The sequence below is a fragment of the Mesocricetus auratus genome, unplaced genomic scaffold, assembly GCF_017639785.1.
Source record: "Mesocricetus auratus isolate SY011 unplaced genomic scaffold, BCM_Maur_2.0 Super-Scaffold_100707, whole genome shotgun sequence".
Lineage (NCBI taxonomy): Eukaryota > Metazoa > Chordata > Mammalia > Rodentia > Cricetidae > Mesocricetus > Mesocricetus auratus.
In genome coordinates this window covers 688,620-704,925 of record NW_024429269.1, presented here as the reverse complement: position 1 = coordinate 704,925, position 16,306 = coordinate 688,620, and the positions used below count along the sequence as shown (strand labels likewise).

The 16,306-nt window shown below is 45.5% G+C and overlaps 1 protein-coding gene across 1 annotated transcript in view; it reads right to left on the bottom strand.

The window, feature by feature from the left end:
- Dock5 (dedicator of cytokinesis 5) overlaps nucleotides 1-16,306 on the bottom strand; it is a 184,230-nt gene that overhangs the window by 18,391 nt on the left and 149,533 nt on the right. Inside the window, exons 34-43 of the mRNA XM_040740571.1 lie at nucleotides 15,850-15,935; nucleotides 12,628-12,787; nucleotides 11,424-11,464; nucleotides 10,716-10,806; nucleotides 7,891-8,010; nucleotides 5,261-5,350; nucleotides 4,390-4,494; nucleotides 2,941-3,082; nucleotides 1,223-1,304; nucleotides 533-617 (exon numbers count right to left, since the gene is read on the bottom strand). Of these exons, the coding sequence (XP_040596505.1) occupies nucleotides 533-617; nucleotides 1,223-1,304; nucleotides 2,941-3,082; nucleotides 4,390-4,494; nucleotides 5,261-5,350; nucleotides 7,891-8,010; nucleotides 10,716-10,806; nucleotides 11,424-11,464; nucleotides 12,628-12,787; nucleotides 15,850-15,935 (1,002 nt within the window). The remainder of the gene's footprint in view (nucleotides 1-532; nucleotides 618-1,222; nucleotides 1,305-2,940; nucleotides 3,083-4,389; nucleotides 4,495-5,260; nucleotides 5,351-7,890; nucleotides 8,011-10,715; nucleotides 10,807-11,423; nucleotides 11,465-12,627; nucleotides 12,788-15,849; nucleotides 15,936-16,306) is intronic.

The window sequence follows — 16,306 nt, the reverse complement described above, 5'->3', positions numbered from 1 at the left end:
TTGGGCGTGTCTTGCCTAAGGTCATACCAGCAACAGGACTAGAAGCAGAGCCCAGATCTGAGACCTTCAGTCTCGAGGTCTCCACTGAGATGACAGCCTGCTTTGTCAGTAATTATCAATGAACGTTCTCCTATAGGGGAAGCTCATGCTGTGTGTGCCAATGAGGGGGAGACACTGCACCTCACTAGAAGGCAAATGGACTGGAGAGATGGTGTAGTTGGGGAAGTGCTCGCTGAGCAAGCCAAAAGACCCGAGACTGGGCCCCAGAACTGAAGTTCAAAGCCAGGCGTGGTGGCACACGCTTATATTCCCAGTGTGGGGGAGGAGAGAAGGAGGATTCCCAGGGGCTCACTGGCTGGCCAGCCGAGCTAGGCTGGTAAGCCACACTCCCAAGGAAATTCCCTCTGTCCAAATAACAAGTAGAGAAGCTCATGAGGAATGACACCCAAGGCTGACCCCTGGCCTCCAAACACTCACGTCCAATCCCCATTCCCAACCCCACACACGGAGAAGACAAACCAAATGAACTCACAGCAAACTCATTTTCTGGGTTTTTCTCTCCTTTCCGGAACGGCCGGGAATATCTGAACTGCTGCACTTCATTGGCTCTGTAGTAGCTGGGAAAGGACAAGCAAATGCACTGACCTCACAGAGCCAGCCAGCAACCACGCGTGACACCGAGGCTTACATCTATGACTGCCAGGGCCACATTGAGCTCCTGGGACGGCATATACTGGGTTTCATACCGCCTCTTATTCTTTATTTTACAGTTCACCATCTTAAAAGGTGGCTACATCCACGTCTGCATAGCGTTGCTGCAGTATTGTCAGTTAATCTCACTGGCATGCTGGCTTCTCTAAGAAGCAGAAAGCAACCTCGAACCCTGGGGCCGGCTGGTCCTCAGTGATTCCTGAGTGGATATTTGGGCTAAAGGATCCTGTGTGCACACCAAGTGATGTTTAGCTTTCTCTCTCTTATCTCAAAGATAAAATTCATATTGCTTTAACTTGATAAACTCTCATCTTGTATGCCAAACAGTAAAGAGTAAGACTTCTGAACCATAGTGAATGAAAAAGGCTTTGCTTTGGTGCACTCCAAACAAAGTCTTGCTGGGTAGCCCAGACAGGCCTTGAACTTGCCACTCTCTTTCCCTCCACTGCTCTGATGACAGAATGTGTCATGTCCCACCCGATCCTTTTCTTTTTAAGAAAGATCCACTCACTTCAAGATCTGCTCTGGAACCGGTTTGTCCTTGTAGCTGGGCGGCAAGCTCATAACAGGTTTTACAGTGAAGCATTGCAGGTCTGAGGCTTGTTAAGGAAAAGGCTGGACCCGCAGGTGCCACAGGCAGTGAGGTCCCTGTGTCCGACTCCCATCTCCTCTCAGCAGGGGCCGGCGCTGCACTGAAATGGGCTCCCACATACACCGCCACAATGCGGGACTGTCCTAGGACACTCTGTGTGGTGAGACACCTGGCAAACATCCTTGTCACATGAAACAAGTGTCAGGAAAGTATCAGGAGGCAGATAGCCAGAGAAGCTTTCAAATGATTTCTTTTGGATACACATTTCCCCAAAACAGTCAGACTCCTGAGCCCAGGGAACCAGAACTGCTACCCTTAGATGCTACTGTTGATGGAGTGAGTCCCTTCATGGGGACTGAGTGTTCTGAATTTATCTTTCACACAGCACACCTACAAGATGGATCATTCTTTTTTAGCAGAGGAGAACTTGCAACTGGGAAGTGAAGTCAGACCCCCAAGCCAGTGTGGGGTAAGGGATCCTGCTGGGATGGGATGAATAGTGTCAGAAAGGGCTTCTCCTGGCACCCTTACCAGTGCAGACACAGCCTGCCCTCTGGACCTACAGGCGCTGTAGCCAAAGGCAGACGATTTTCTTCTGTTACCACCCTGTACAGACTCCCCCCACCCCACCTTGTTCTTATCTCCTAAAAAATACGGTATGACAGTATTTACAGAGCAATTACTGTATCAGGGACTCTAAGTCAACTAGGGGGGCTGGGGAGACGGTGTAGTTACTAAAGTGCTTACTGTATAAGCATGAGGGTCTGTGTTCTAATCCCTAGCACATAGTTAAACACACACACACACACACACACACACACACACCATACAGAGACAGAAAGAGAATTGGGAGAATGTATATAAGCTATGTGCAAAATCAATGCCTTATACATGACTTGAACAGTTGCAGATTTAGGTATCCAGGGGGTCGTAGAAAGAATAGCCTGGGAGGGGGGCTTGAAAGAAAATGGCCACCAAAGGGAGTGGCACTATTAGAATGTGTGGTTTTCTTGGAGTAGGTGTGACCTTGTTGGAGGAAATGTATCTCTGTCAGGGTGGGCTCTGAAGTCTCCTTTGCTCAAGCTACACTCAATGTAATAATCAGTTCACTTCCTGCTGCCTGCCTGCAAATCAAGATGTAAAACTCTGTTTCTTCTCCAGCACCACGTCTACCTGTATGCTGCCATGCCCTCCCATGATAATAATGAACTAAACCTCTGAACCGTAAGCTAGCTCCAATTTAACATTTTCCTTTGAAAGCGTTGCCTTGGCCATGGTGTCTCTTCACAGCAATAGAAACCTCAACAAAGACAGAGGGTGTCTTGGAGCCATTGGCTGGGAGGGTATTAGTAACGCAGCTGGATGACTGTGCATGGTTTCAAGGTCTGCAACTGAATTCTGAACTTCTTTTAAGCGCCCTGCTGACTATAAAGTATATTCATTCATACTCAACATTTCCTGACCATGTCATCCCTAAAGGTCCCAAAGACTTTTACACCAAATGGCTGAAGGATGTGTCTGAGGGCTCAGGGTACATCTGCCTTCAGAGAAGAAGTTGTAACTCATAGTTCATCTGGCTTGGCCTGGCCCATTCCAGGGTAAAGAGCCACTGGACACTTTCCCCATGGCAAGGATACACTGCTTTGGGGATGACTTGATGTCCTCTCCTGGTGGCGTGGTACTGGTCATCTTCTCAGCGTTGGGGAACTGGGTGAGCAACCTCAAGCTGAAGTCTTCTCGCCTCTCATACTCCTTACCCCGGTAGATGAAGATTTTGTTCTGTAGGTCAGGGAAGCCAAAGGAAGGCGTTAGATATGAAGGGTGAAGGAATACCTGGAGCTGAAGATAGAGGCCACTGTGCTCCTCCGTCAAAGCCAAATAAGTGCTCAGTGACCATCCTCTGCATCCCCAACAGGCAATGAGCAGCATCTATTGGATGGATATTAGTTTATCCCTTTTTTCCCCAGGTGATGGACATGGAGTTGGATGTAGACTTTGGTGGCTATGATTAAGGCTGCTATGAGCATCCCTATAGTATTTTGGAATGATTAGATTGCTATTCACTTGAGTAAAACTCCCTAGTTCCAAGCTCTTTCAGCATGGGCCATCTTCCTTGGCTATGCAAGTTTAAATTTTACATTCATATGTTAACATTTAACTCCCCACCTGGCCCTCATTAGCTTGTAGAATCCCTGAGGGCAGAGAGATGTCTGAGTAACTCTAGGACATTTCTGCTTCTTCCCAGGTGCCTGGCACAGAGTGGACAATTAGTAGACACTAAATGAGGATCCATGGTTTCCTCATTAATCCCTGCTAAGAATATGGATGGTTTCCTTTTACCACTTTATGTTGTTACTGCTGGTTGTTTGTTTTTGCAGCATGGCCTCATATAGTCCAGGCTGACCTCCAACTCACTATGTAGCTGAGGATAATCTTGAACTTCTGATCCTTTGGTTTCCACCCAACATACCCCGTTTATGTGGTTCTGGGAATCGAACCAAGTGCTTCAAGTATGCTAAGCAAGTACTCCACCAATTGAACTAGATTGCCATACCATTGTCTGTTTTTTAATGAAAAAGCATGAGAGATCATATACATTTAAATGAAGCTCAGGTCTGAAAGCATTCTCAAACTGTAAAGTCACTGTGACCCTATATATACTTTTGAGAGGAAGTAAGGGGTCTCTCATGCTTGCCACTACTACAAAACAGCTTTTACTCTGGGGAAATATTTGTTGTCTTGTTCTTGGGATATCTGATCTCCAAGTAGCCTTGACTGGAAATAAAAAAGCAACAAAACACATCCATCCACACTCTTCCAAGTTTGGCCTGTGGATTCAGCTGATGGTGTTTTCTCTCCTTGCACCTGGGAAAGCCATCAGACAGAGAGAGCCAGAATATCCGTGGTATCAGGGGTGTGGGGTGAAGAGACCAGCACTCAGGAAGAGGTCTCCCTCCCTGACCCGACCTCCCACAGCGGGAACGTAGGCCAGCAGCTGCTGCTGCCCATCTGGAGGAGAGATAAGTCTCCTTTCTCCCCTGAACCCCACTCCTAATGGCTCTGGGGACCACCCCCAGGCTCCTCACCCGCAAGAAGGAAGGGAAACCCTGTCCATAGTATCCCACAGCAAAGTATTCAGGCTGGGGCCTCATGGCCTTAATGATGTTCTCATAAAACGAGGCTCTTTTTTTCTGAAAAACAAAACAACACATTCCACCAGGAGGTTACCAGGAAACTGTCAGGAGAAGAAAGAAAGAAAACAGTCAGCCCATTTACTGTGTTTTCTCATGTAACAGATAAATGGAAGGTCTTTGGAGACCACCTGGTAGGCCACAGAGTGACTCAGTTCTGGTATTTGACATCTGAGACTTGGGCCTAGGATGGGACTGGAAGCCTTGAGTTCTTCCTGAGATCCACAGGCAGGATCTGAACTTAACCAGGCATGTGACAGTAGATGCTGGGGGATTTTCTGCAGGTGACAGCCACCTTGGGCTGTCTTCTCACTGTAAAATTTTATTTAGTATGAATGTACATGTAAGCACACATATGCCATGGTCCATGGTCTGTGGACAACTGTTCTCTTCTTTCCAAGATATGGAACGTGGGGATTGAACTCAGGTTGTCAGGCTCGGCCGAAAGTGCCTTTACCCACTGAATCACCTCACTGGCCCAAGACAAATGAATTTTGATGAGCATATGATGTCCCATAGGATGGGGCATCATCACCCAGGGTTAGGTGTCTCCCCTCCCCTTCCCTCTTTCCCAGTCCCAGGGGACTTTTAGGGGAACAACCTGGAGAACAATAGTCAAAGCTTTTAGGATCACACATTCTTCATTTTGAAGTCAAGTAAGTTTAATTTCCCATTCAAAAGTGTACCCTTGACCCAGACTGTTTTAACCCATATAGCAACTGGTCTTTGAGTGTCCACTTTAGCAGCCCTGCTGGCCCAGACTTACCAGGAGACTGCCCAGACCCTCGTAGTCAAATACTTTGCTCTCATAGGTCTCAGCCAACTCCTTGCTCAGTTTGATGGCTTTCTCCCACATCTTCAGAAGAAGGAAAGCAGGGTGAGATGAGGAAGCCACACAGTCACAGTCCTCAGAGCTCCTACCTCCCTAGAAATCACTGGAACGAGGGAGTCAGGCAGACTAAACATCTACAAGGACACTGATTTGCTACACCCCGATTAGCTAGCCCTTTCTTTTCTAATGTAAGGATTCTGGAGGTTGAATAACTCTTATCTGAAATGCCTGGGATTACCAGTGTTTCCAATTTGGAATTTTTTTTCTTTTTAAATTTGGGATAGTTTCCATACACATTACTGGTTATGTGTCCTTTAATCCAAAATGTCCCCAAACCTGAAGCTTTCTTCAGGTCATGTTGACAGTCCACAGCTTTAGAGTTCAGAACATTTTTCATGTTGGATTAGAGGGGCCGCACCTGTGTATCTATGTATGTTGCCAAGAGGCATCTCCTCCGGACAATCTGCCAGGACACCAGGAACATGTGTCTCCACTGAAGCAGTTTGGCATTTAACCAGCAAAGTACCAATGGCAATGCAGGGGAAAGAGAAGCCATTCCTAGGATCCAAGAGTGTAGGAGTGCGGCTGGACAGGAAAGGCGGCTGGTGCGAGACTGCTCTGGAGTGTGTATGTGGGTATGTATGTGTGGATGTAGGGGTGTATATCCTCATGCAGGCGAGCTGTCTGCAGGGATAGGAAAGGGCCAAATGGCATGTAGTGTGGCATTTGGCAAACTTTTTCCATGCAAGGCTCAATTCCAATTACAGCCTCTTACCTCTCTGCCTGTAAGGCTAGCGCAACCCAGACCCAAATGGAGCCTTCTCACCATTCTGATATTGTGGAGTGTCTCTTAGGTGGGCACTAATTGAAAATACTCACCGATTATTTCATTTGCTTATTTTATCTCCAACAATCAGAATTCAAAGACTAATAGAAGGAGTAGGTCGGGGGCAATGTATACAACATAATAAAGAACTGTTCTGCTATGTGTCCCAAACCCTTGCCAGGGAAATGAAAACTTTTACTATGCCTGGTGCATCCCTGTAGGCTCCAAAATCAATGGTAAAAAGGTGACTAGAGATAGCTCCAGCCTCTGATAGCTCTCTAGATCAGTGGTTCTCAACCTTCCTGATGCTGCCACCCTCTAACACAGTTCCTCATGTTGTGGTGACCCAAACCATAAAATTATTTTCTTTACTACTTTATGACTACAATTTGCTCCTGTTGTGAATCATAATGTAAATATCTGATATAAAGGATATCTGACATATGATCCTTATGAAGGGGTCTCAAACGACAGGTTGAGAACAACTAATCTAGATAGAGTCAGGAAGATTATAAATTCAAGGTCAGTCTAGCCAATGTAATAAGATTCTGTCTCAAAAACACAAAATAGAATTGTAGCTCTGAGCCCCATATTATCAGCCCTGATTCAAGGGAGGCAAAGGGAACTAGAGATTTCAGTTAAATCATGTAGTTAATATGGCTGCTTTTGCTATGTTGCCCTAGACTGGTTTTAATTTCTAAGCTCAAGCAATCCTCATGCCCCAGCCTCCTAAATCAATAGAATTGTAGGTGCATAATACTACACCTAGTGGACACTTCAATATTCTAGAGAAGGAGAGGATGCTGGGGTCCTATGGCCCCTCTAGACTCTACCTTGTGTATTTCACCATTTGGCTGGTCCTGATGTTGTGCCCTTCACAGCAACACTGTAATAATTAGATACAGCAATCTCCTAGTTCTGTTTTAACCCTATGGGGGCTACCCTGGGCTACTCAAAATTTCTAACCAGTTTCATCAGAAGTGTGAATGATCTGGAGCCCCTGACTCTAGAGCTGCCATCATAAGTGGGTACAGTTTCTAAAAGTAAAAAAGAAGTTATTATTTTTTAATTGTGTGAGTACATGAATGTGTATATGCACATAGGTGTGTGTGTGTGTGTGTGTGTGTGCGCGTGTGTATATATGTATTAGGGTTGTGTGACTGTGCTGGCCTGTATAGGTGTGTGTGGAGGCAAAGGGGAAATGTTAGGATATCTCTTCAAAATCATTTTGTTTGTTTATTTTGTTTTCGAGACAGGGTTTTGTTCTGTAGCCCTGGATGTTCAAGAACTCACTCTGTAGATCTAGCAGGCCTGCCTCTGCCTCTTGGTGTCAGGATTAAAGGAATGCACCACCACACCCTGCTACAAAATCAGTTTTCTACCTTATCTTTTTAGGGTCTCTCACTAAACCTGAAGCTCACCAATTTGTCTAGTCTGGCTGGCCAGCAAGCCCAGGGAAACCTTAGCGTGTCCTTCTCTCAGTCCTGGGGTTACAGGTAGCCGTACCCACACCCTGCTTTTATATATACATCCTGGGGATCAGAAGCGCATGTCCTTATTCTTGCATAGCAAGCACTGTACACACTGAAGCATCTCCCCAGTCTATGTTGGGGAACGGGGCCTTTAATCCTGTGTGCTCTGTGCTGACTCAGCACTTAGCATTAGAAATGTATTCAATATAATCTTTTTATTCTGCTTTCCAGGAGTACAAAAAAATTCCCTAGAACCCAGTACTCACTTTGCCTTTGTCAAAATAGGATATGATCTCTTGATACAGTTTCTCTTTAAGTTCCTGCTGGGTGTAAACGTAGTAACTGTCCCTCTGAAGCAAATGGGGCACACAGGGCTTGTCCGACCACTACAAAGAAAAAAGTAACATGGAGATTAATAAAGCAAAACTTCAGAGCAAAAGAAGTCAGGGAATAACTTGTTTGCAAGCAGTCAACTCATCCATATTGTGTTTTAAGTTATTTACTAAACACAAAATTACATACACGAGGATGCCCATATGTCAGTTTTACTCAGAAACAAGTGTCACACCAAATGGTCAGGCACCTGCAGCATCCCCCGGAAGAGGGGAATGGAACGAGTCTGCTAAGCCAGCACACTACTGTGTGGAAGGCATCTTGAACACAGTCAGATGAGAGAAACTTGCTAGCTTTCTAACCATGGGGGAGCAGATAAAACTATCACTGCCTGCAGACTTCCTTCTCCTTAGTATATGGCAGCTCACTGCAAAACCAGAGACACAATGCTGAGAACTAAGAAGCAAGGGAATAAAAACATTGGAGGATAGACCAAACCCATCAAAACAAAGCCCATCTGACAACTCAGACATCACCGGGATTACATAAGACTTCCACGGAAGGAACTTGCCTGTGCCATTCAGAGACAGACACACAGCAGCCCTGAAGAAAGGGAAACTCTATGCTTTGAGAGGACAAACACTATTTCATAAACATATAAATTCTTACTAAAGCCCCCCCGCTTAACCTCACTGCCCTCCCCCCCTTTTTTCTTTGGTTTTTCGAGACAGAGTTTCTCTGTACTGTTTTGAAGGATGTCCCAGAACTCGCTTTGTAGACCAGGCTGGCCTCGAACTCACAGAGGTCTGCTTGCCTCTGCCTTCTGAGTGCTGGGATTAAAGGCGTGCACCATCAACACCCAGCCCCCACTGCCCTTCTTAAGTAGTAGCATGAATTGAATGCAGGGCTTTACACATGCTAGGTATGAGCTACACCCCCAGTCTTATTCAGAACTGTAAAAATAACAGTTCTAAAATTTTGAGATAAAGGGATCTCACTCTGTCACTCAGGCTGGTCTTCAAAAGTCATGATCCTTCCAGCCTCAGCCCCGACCCACCCTATCAGCTGGAATTACAAGTCTGTCCTATCAGGCTCTGCAAAGTGAGTTTCTTCCCTCCCTCCCCCTTCCCTTTCTCTCCATTTCTCTCTGTTCTCCGCTTCGCTCTCCTCCAGCTTTCCCCTCCTTCTTCTTCCCCTCTTTCTCCAGGGCCTGAAAGTAGGGGCATGATCATGCCTGGTGAGTGCTCTACCACTGCCCTGAGGGTCAAGTCATTTGAAATTTCAGGATTCTAAAGGCCAGATGGAAAAATACAGAGGAACAGGAGGCAACAATGGGGGCAGGGGCAATGGGGAGTAACCACACCAGACGATAACACATTGTAAGGAATTAATCATGACGACAATGTAGGGCTAGTGCACGAACAGAGGGAGGCCCACACACAAGGAGATAGTAGAATGATTTCTCCTCCGCCAAAGAGAGAAAGCTGGGATCTTATGCCAGTAAATCAAATTCAGATTACAGTTAACAATTACCATCTCTACTGAGTAGCTATCTGGGAAGAAAAGCTGAATCCGCACTTCATACCTTATACCAGGATAGGACAATTTAATTTTCTTTTCTTTTGTTTTTTCATTTTTTGAGACAGACTCACCCTATGAATGCAGTCCGGTCCTGAATTCGCTATCACTGCCTGCCTCTATTTCCTATGTGCTGCAATTATAAGCGTGCACCACCACACCCAGCTTGGGGGTTTAACTTTCTGGACAGCATAAATAAAAAGACCTAGAGGGCTTTTCACTGGGGATCATTCTCTGGTGATATCCTTGGGCAGCAAACCTCACACAGGGGCTGTGGGTTTCCTTGGGAAACAGGGAGGCAGGAAACTCCTGTGTGTAGCTGCTGAGAATGATGTGTGAGCATAGAATCAAATCAGATGAAACTCTAGGGGAAAATAAACTGTTGAGTGTAAGAATGGAAGCAGATCGTCTAGTGAGGGATGCTACAGAGCTTCAGGTAGAGACGCTAAGGGCATGAACTAGGAGAGCAACGAGGATATTCTCTTCCTCTGTTTTAAAAGAAGATAGATCAATGACACGTTCTAGACAGCGGGGCTACACATTTTGTTCATGGAGAACGTAGGAGGCAGTGACCAAAAGAGAAGACTGGAATGTGACTATGAGGTTATCGCCTAAGATAGTAGGCCAGAAAGAGGAAGGGAGGAACAAGGGGAGGAGCAAAGGTTTGTGTTTTAAATATGCTACGTTTGAGTTATTATCCATTCAAAGATTGATACTTATGTAGAAATCCAAAGTTAAAGGAGGACAGGTCTTGAAATAATTGTTTGAGATTATGGACAAATAGATGCATTTATATCATGCCTTACTATGATTTTATTTGGAGAGAGAGAGGATAAGGAGGAAGGTACTTCCTCTAAGAGTTGTATCCATCTATAAGTCATCTCTCTACAGTTTCACTAATCTCTTTACACACCATCAACGTGTATTTAATTAGACTGTCCATCACCAGAGAACTCTAGGTTGTGCCCTGCTCCCTAAGGCACTTTAAATGACAAATGATTATTTCCCCAGTCTTGATCTGAAAGTGTCTCTGTTTATCTAGAAGGCACGAACACATTCTTAGAGAAACCATATCCCTCAAATATGGTTCTTTCCTACCCAGATCACGAAGTTCATAGAATTTAGTCCAAAGGCTTACACACAGCTTACAACACGGGTCTTCCACAGAGGACCCATTTACCTGCAGCAGCTCGGCATGCAAGAGGAGTGTGTAGGCAGCTTCTGTGTAGTTCTCACAGTCTCTGTGCAGATCTCGAAGCTTGTACAAATACCTGGTAAGAGGGAAGAGGAGAGGCCCCTTGTCACCAGGGAGGTGAGCTAGCGCTCAGAGCATCCCCAGCCTGGTCCCAGCCTACACACAGACCCCTGCTTCTAGTAAGAACACCTCCCTTCTCTTTGGCAATAGACTCATGACCTCCTATTCCTCTAGCCTACTCTACCACTCCCTGCCCTGTGGTTTTCCTAGTCCCTCTATTTTGTCTTCTTAAATTTTATGAATATTATTAATTTATTTGTATTTATTTATCTGTTTTTAGGTCTTGGTCCTCTTTGGGAAGTAAGGGAAAACTTTGGAAATTCTGCTGATTGACAAGTTAGCTTCATGGTCAGAGACTCGTGGCCCTCAAACTAAATGCCACTGTAGGTTACTTCTCCTTCCTGTGCCTTTGAGTCCCTCCTATCCCTCCTTGAATGCTGATGTGACTCTATTATACACTCCCTGAAACTGTACTTGTCATGGTCCTGTCTTGAGAACTCAGCCTCTGAGGCAGACTGTATTCACGCTGTATTTGTAGGAGTTTATCAAGGCAGAGTGTGCTGTTGGGGCAGTATTTTCTGGTTTAAAAATATACCACAAACCCATGATACAAATACAAATTGCTTTACTTACCTTATGTATATGTCCTCTCGCTTCTTTTCTTTATAAAAATTCTGCCAAAAAGAAGGTCACAAATATCAACATAAATTAAAGGCTGTTGATGAACTTGACACAAAAATAGTCAAAGCACAATTGCTACTTTTATTTTTAACTTCAGAGAGTGTGCATGTGCATGCAAGTGTAGTTGCCCTCAGAGGCCAGAAGAGGGCATCAGATCACTTGGAGTTGGAGTTACAGGCCATTGTGAAGCAACTGACATGGGTGATGGGAATCAAACTTATGTCTCTGGAAAAGTGGCACACACTCTAAGCCATGTAATGATCTCTACCCCAACTTCTGCTTTTTAACAATGTCTCTTTTCCAAAGAGACATTATTACTTCATCATCTCCTTTAATAGTCTCCTCTACAAGCACAGGAAGTGATGGGATACAAAGAAGTGGAGAAATTAAAACCAAGATTCATCAATATCCTTAGGAAGGGAAATAGAATAGATTTTCTGGTAGACTGTCTCTGGCAGCTGATGGGAGCAGATGCAGAGACCCACTGCCAAACTTTAGGTAGGGAGAGAGAGCCCAGGTTGGAGGTATCTATCGGGTCCCTCCCCTCAAAAGCTCAGAGGAGAAAGAAGAGGAATTGTGGAAGCCAGAGGGGTCCAGGAGGCAGTCCACAGAATCAACCAAGCAGAGCTCACAGGCCCACAGAGACTGAAGCGGCAATTTTGGACTCAAATATGTGTCCATGCTAGGTCCTCTGCACATATGTTATGGTTGTTGGCTTGGTATTTCTGCAGGACTCCTGACAGTGGGAGTGGGGGTGTCCTGACTCTTTTGCCTACTCTTGGAACCCTTTTCCTCCTACTGGGTTGCATCTATAGTCCAGGAAAGGGGACGACTAGAGTCTTACCTACAGGAGAATGACACAGACAAACTTACTTGCTGGCATAGGTAAAGGAAAGCAAGCGTGTGTGAGTTAAGGCCAAAAGGAAGGTTGAGATGGAGTGTGGGAAAGGCCTGAGTGTCAAGATTGCACTTTCCATGCCTGTTTCAAAACCCTCGAATGTCTGTGCCTACTGTCTGTGAGTCTGACTCAGGAGGGCATGGACTCCATAGAGATGCTCCAGGGTGGCTGGGCATCCATGCTATCAACTTAGAGCTGGTAGAGTAGGGGTGGCTTAGCTGTGCCCACTACAAGCCCCAGGAGCAAGCCTTTCCTTACCAGAACATTTACTGTACAGCTCATGCGGTTCTCCTTGCTCTCGTCATGCATAATGATGGTCCGGTAGTCCAGCAAGTTCTCTAAGAGGCTGCTGACCAGGAGGGCAAAGACTTCCCCGGAGCTCGAGAGGTATTTATGCTTCCGGCAATGCTCTAAGAGTCTGGAGTAGGGAGAGATAATTTCCTAGTTAACCCAGTTACTCTTGGCGCCATCTGTGAGTCCCAATCAAGTCCCAGCAGCAGGTTCTAGACCAGTGGCTCTCAACCTTCCTTGTGCTACGATCATTTAATACAGTTCCTCATGTTGTGGTGACCCTCCAACCATAAAATTATTTTCATTGCTACTTCATAACTGTAATTTTGCTGCTGTTATGTGTTTTCTGATAGTTTTAGGTGATTCCTGTGAAAGGGCTATTCAACCCCAAAAGGGGTTGTGACCCCCAGGTAGAGAAACACTGCTATAGACTTACAAAACATATCCTCTGTGGAACCCAGAGTGCCCTAGGACTTTCAACAGGGCCCAGATTGGACCTACTATTTTCTCAAGTTTTGCTCTTTCTTGGGGACTCAGTCCCTCCATCATTTAGAACTCCAGCCCACAATATCCTCTGAGCATTAGTCCATCAATAGTTTCTTTAGTGGATGCTTCAGAAATGAGAACTCTGTGGTCTACAATGCTCACACGCCCTCCCCATTCTAACTCGGCTGTATCAGAACTGTGTCCTATGTCTTTGTTCTCTCTAGGGCCTGGCATTGAATAGGCAGCCTGAAAATCTCAGGTTGAAACCTAGCCCAGAAGAACCTGGTAGCCATTTGGATGGGTGATACCAGGTAAAACCATCTGATGGGGAAGTCCTGTGTATATGTCAATAAAGCACTGTTGGCCAATAGGGAAGCAAGATAGGTGGGACTAGGAGTTGAGGAGGATTCTGGGAAAGAGAGACACAGGCAGTCATGATATAGCCGCCATAGGAATAAGAGGTCCGGACCCTTTTCTCTGGTAAGAGAAATACTTAGATTAACAATTATAAGTTAAATTCTTAAGTCAGAGCTAGCCAGTAAGAAACAAACAAATGGCCAACAGCTTCATAATTAATATAGCCTCCTGTGTGTTCATTTGGGACTGATGCGGCTCTGGAACCAGGCTGGTGGGAAGACTTCACTCTACAACCATCTTCAGACAGAAAAGCATGGCCGTGAGCCGACATACCAAGGGTATACTTCAGATCCATCCCTCCCCTTTGCGGGCCATACAGAACAAAGCTGTGGGGTTTCTTGGGTAACTAAAATAAAGTTCAGAAAAGGAAATGGGTCTAAAGAATCAGTCCAGATTTGGGCCTGGAGAAATGGCTCAGTGGTTAAGAGCTTACCATGTTCTTGCAGACAACCTGAGTTTGGGTCCCTAGTACCCATCCTGGGCAGCTCACAGACACCTATAACTCTAGTTCTGGAGGAATTTACGCCCTCTTTAGAGGGCACCTGCACTCATGAGCATATACCTACATGTGCACAGGCTCTCTCTCTCTCTCTCTCTCTCTCTCTCTCTCTCTCTCTCTCTCTCTCTCTCTACACACACACACACACACACACACACAGACTCAAGGAATATTTCTGGGGGCTGGAATTGGTACAGTCAAACTTGTCTGAGCCAACGATCCAGAAAGAACAAAAGAGACAAAGTAAAATCTCTTGGCTGTAGGGATTTTTTATGAGTATTTTGTCTTGTGTACATAGTGTGATAGTGTGTGTGTGTGTGTGTGTGTGTAGGGGGCACATGTTCTACCACTGAGATATGGCTCAGATTTATTTTTTATTTTTATAAAGTTAGATTCACACTATGCTGTCTTGGCTGTCCTGAACTCACCATGTAGATCAGGCGGGCTTTGAACTCACAGAAACTCTCCCACCTCTGCCTCCAGGGTGCTGGGATTAAAGGCAGGTGCCACCACAGCAAATTATCCCTAAGTCTTGTGTCTGTTTCTATCAATGCATAACTTCTAGACAAAACCGGAAACTCAAAAGAATAAAGATATCTAGTTCTTTAAAATAGAGTTGATTTCCCTATATTGTTCTACTACTGAGTGCTGTGTGCTGGCTCCTACTCAGGGAATCTTTAAGAGAAAATGATAAAAGTTGGTGGACCCTATATTCATGCTCACACTGGTCCAAAAAATTTCCCTAGAACAGGAGAATAATCAAATGACACAGAGGAGACACAGGGAACAATAGGAGTGGCTGGTTATTAAAGTCCAAAGAACACGGGAAACCAACAAGCACAGCCACCTGCAGAATGGGATGGTTAGACAGTAATACTTGCAGTCGACCTTTAAGAAACAAACATGTCTGTGCATGTGTGGGGGTAGGTGCATGTCACGGCACATGTGTGGCGGTCAGAGGACCATCTCAGGGTCTGATTCTCTCCTACCATGTGCGTCTCCGGGTTTGAGCTTAGGCTGTCAAGTTCCTTCACTGGCTGAGTCACAATGCCCTCCTGCATTCAAACTTCTAAAAGTGTGAACTCTTCAAGGGACCCTATGCTGGCACTTGGCCTCATTTGATTCCAACAATAAGACTACTCTTATAGACAAGGGCAGGGTGGGGGAGGTTGTATCTGTCAAGATGACTCACTGGCTCCAAAGACAAGATCTGATAACGTAGTGAAAAGGGGATTTGTACTTAATCTTATAAGTCCTAGTAGCCAAAGATTCTAGCCACATTACACACCCCTATGTACAGCATGAAAAGGTCGAGTATGTAGAGGCTGGGTAGGGGAGGCAATGGATGAAGGGACAATGTGGGTTCAGATGAAGGAGTGATGTCTTCATGGACCTCAGACCAAGCTGGCTGAGAAACAACTGCTCTATTCTCAGAGTTCCTTGACTGGATGCGAGGTATTTTTAGGTATAAAATCGACCGTGACTTCCTTTAAACAGCTGCTTTGACGCCATAATTAGAAGTGCCCCACTTTTGCTCAAGTTCATAATTAAGACACTGGGCAGGATGCCACTGCTGCGTGTGTCTCCTCCTCTTGCCCATCTGCTGTGCTCTCTGGGGCTAGGTTGGTTGGAAAACACAAGCATGGACTCACACTGCACTGTCAGCGTGTGGATTCCATCCACACTCCCGAGGACCACTTGGTGACAGGGGTGACGCTGAACCTGCTGACTGGTTGCTAGATGGGCAGCAGAAACTCTGTCCTCAGGTGCTGCCCTGAGATACTCACAGCTTTTCCAGAAGAATCTTGTATTGTTCATCTCCTCGGCCACCTTCCACTTCCTGGTCCAGCTTTGTGATCAGCTCATTCTCAAACTGAAAGATGGAATTTCACAAGAGAATGTCAGATCCTAAAGAATACATGGTGGATAGTGACCAGTCTTTCTAGATCTGGCTTGACCCCTTTCCAATTTCAAATTGTTTTCAAAGTAGATTGGGAGGGGGGATATCTTCAGTGCACCAGGCCCATAAAAACAGTCCAAAGCAGGTTATTGAATGAGTCCTTGATGTTACATGTGCAAACACACCTGAAACGTGATTTTATGTTATCACTATGCATATAAAACAAATTCTAACCACTGTCCATTTTTGCACTCTACACAGGGTTTTGTTATGTAGTTCTATCTGGCCAGAAACCCATGGCAATTCTCCTGCCTCAGACTCTGAAGTGCTGGGACTAGAGGTAC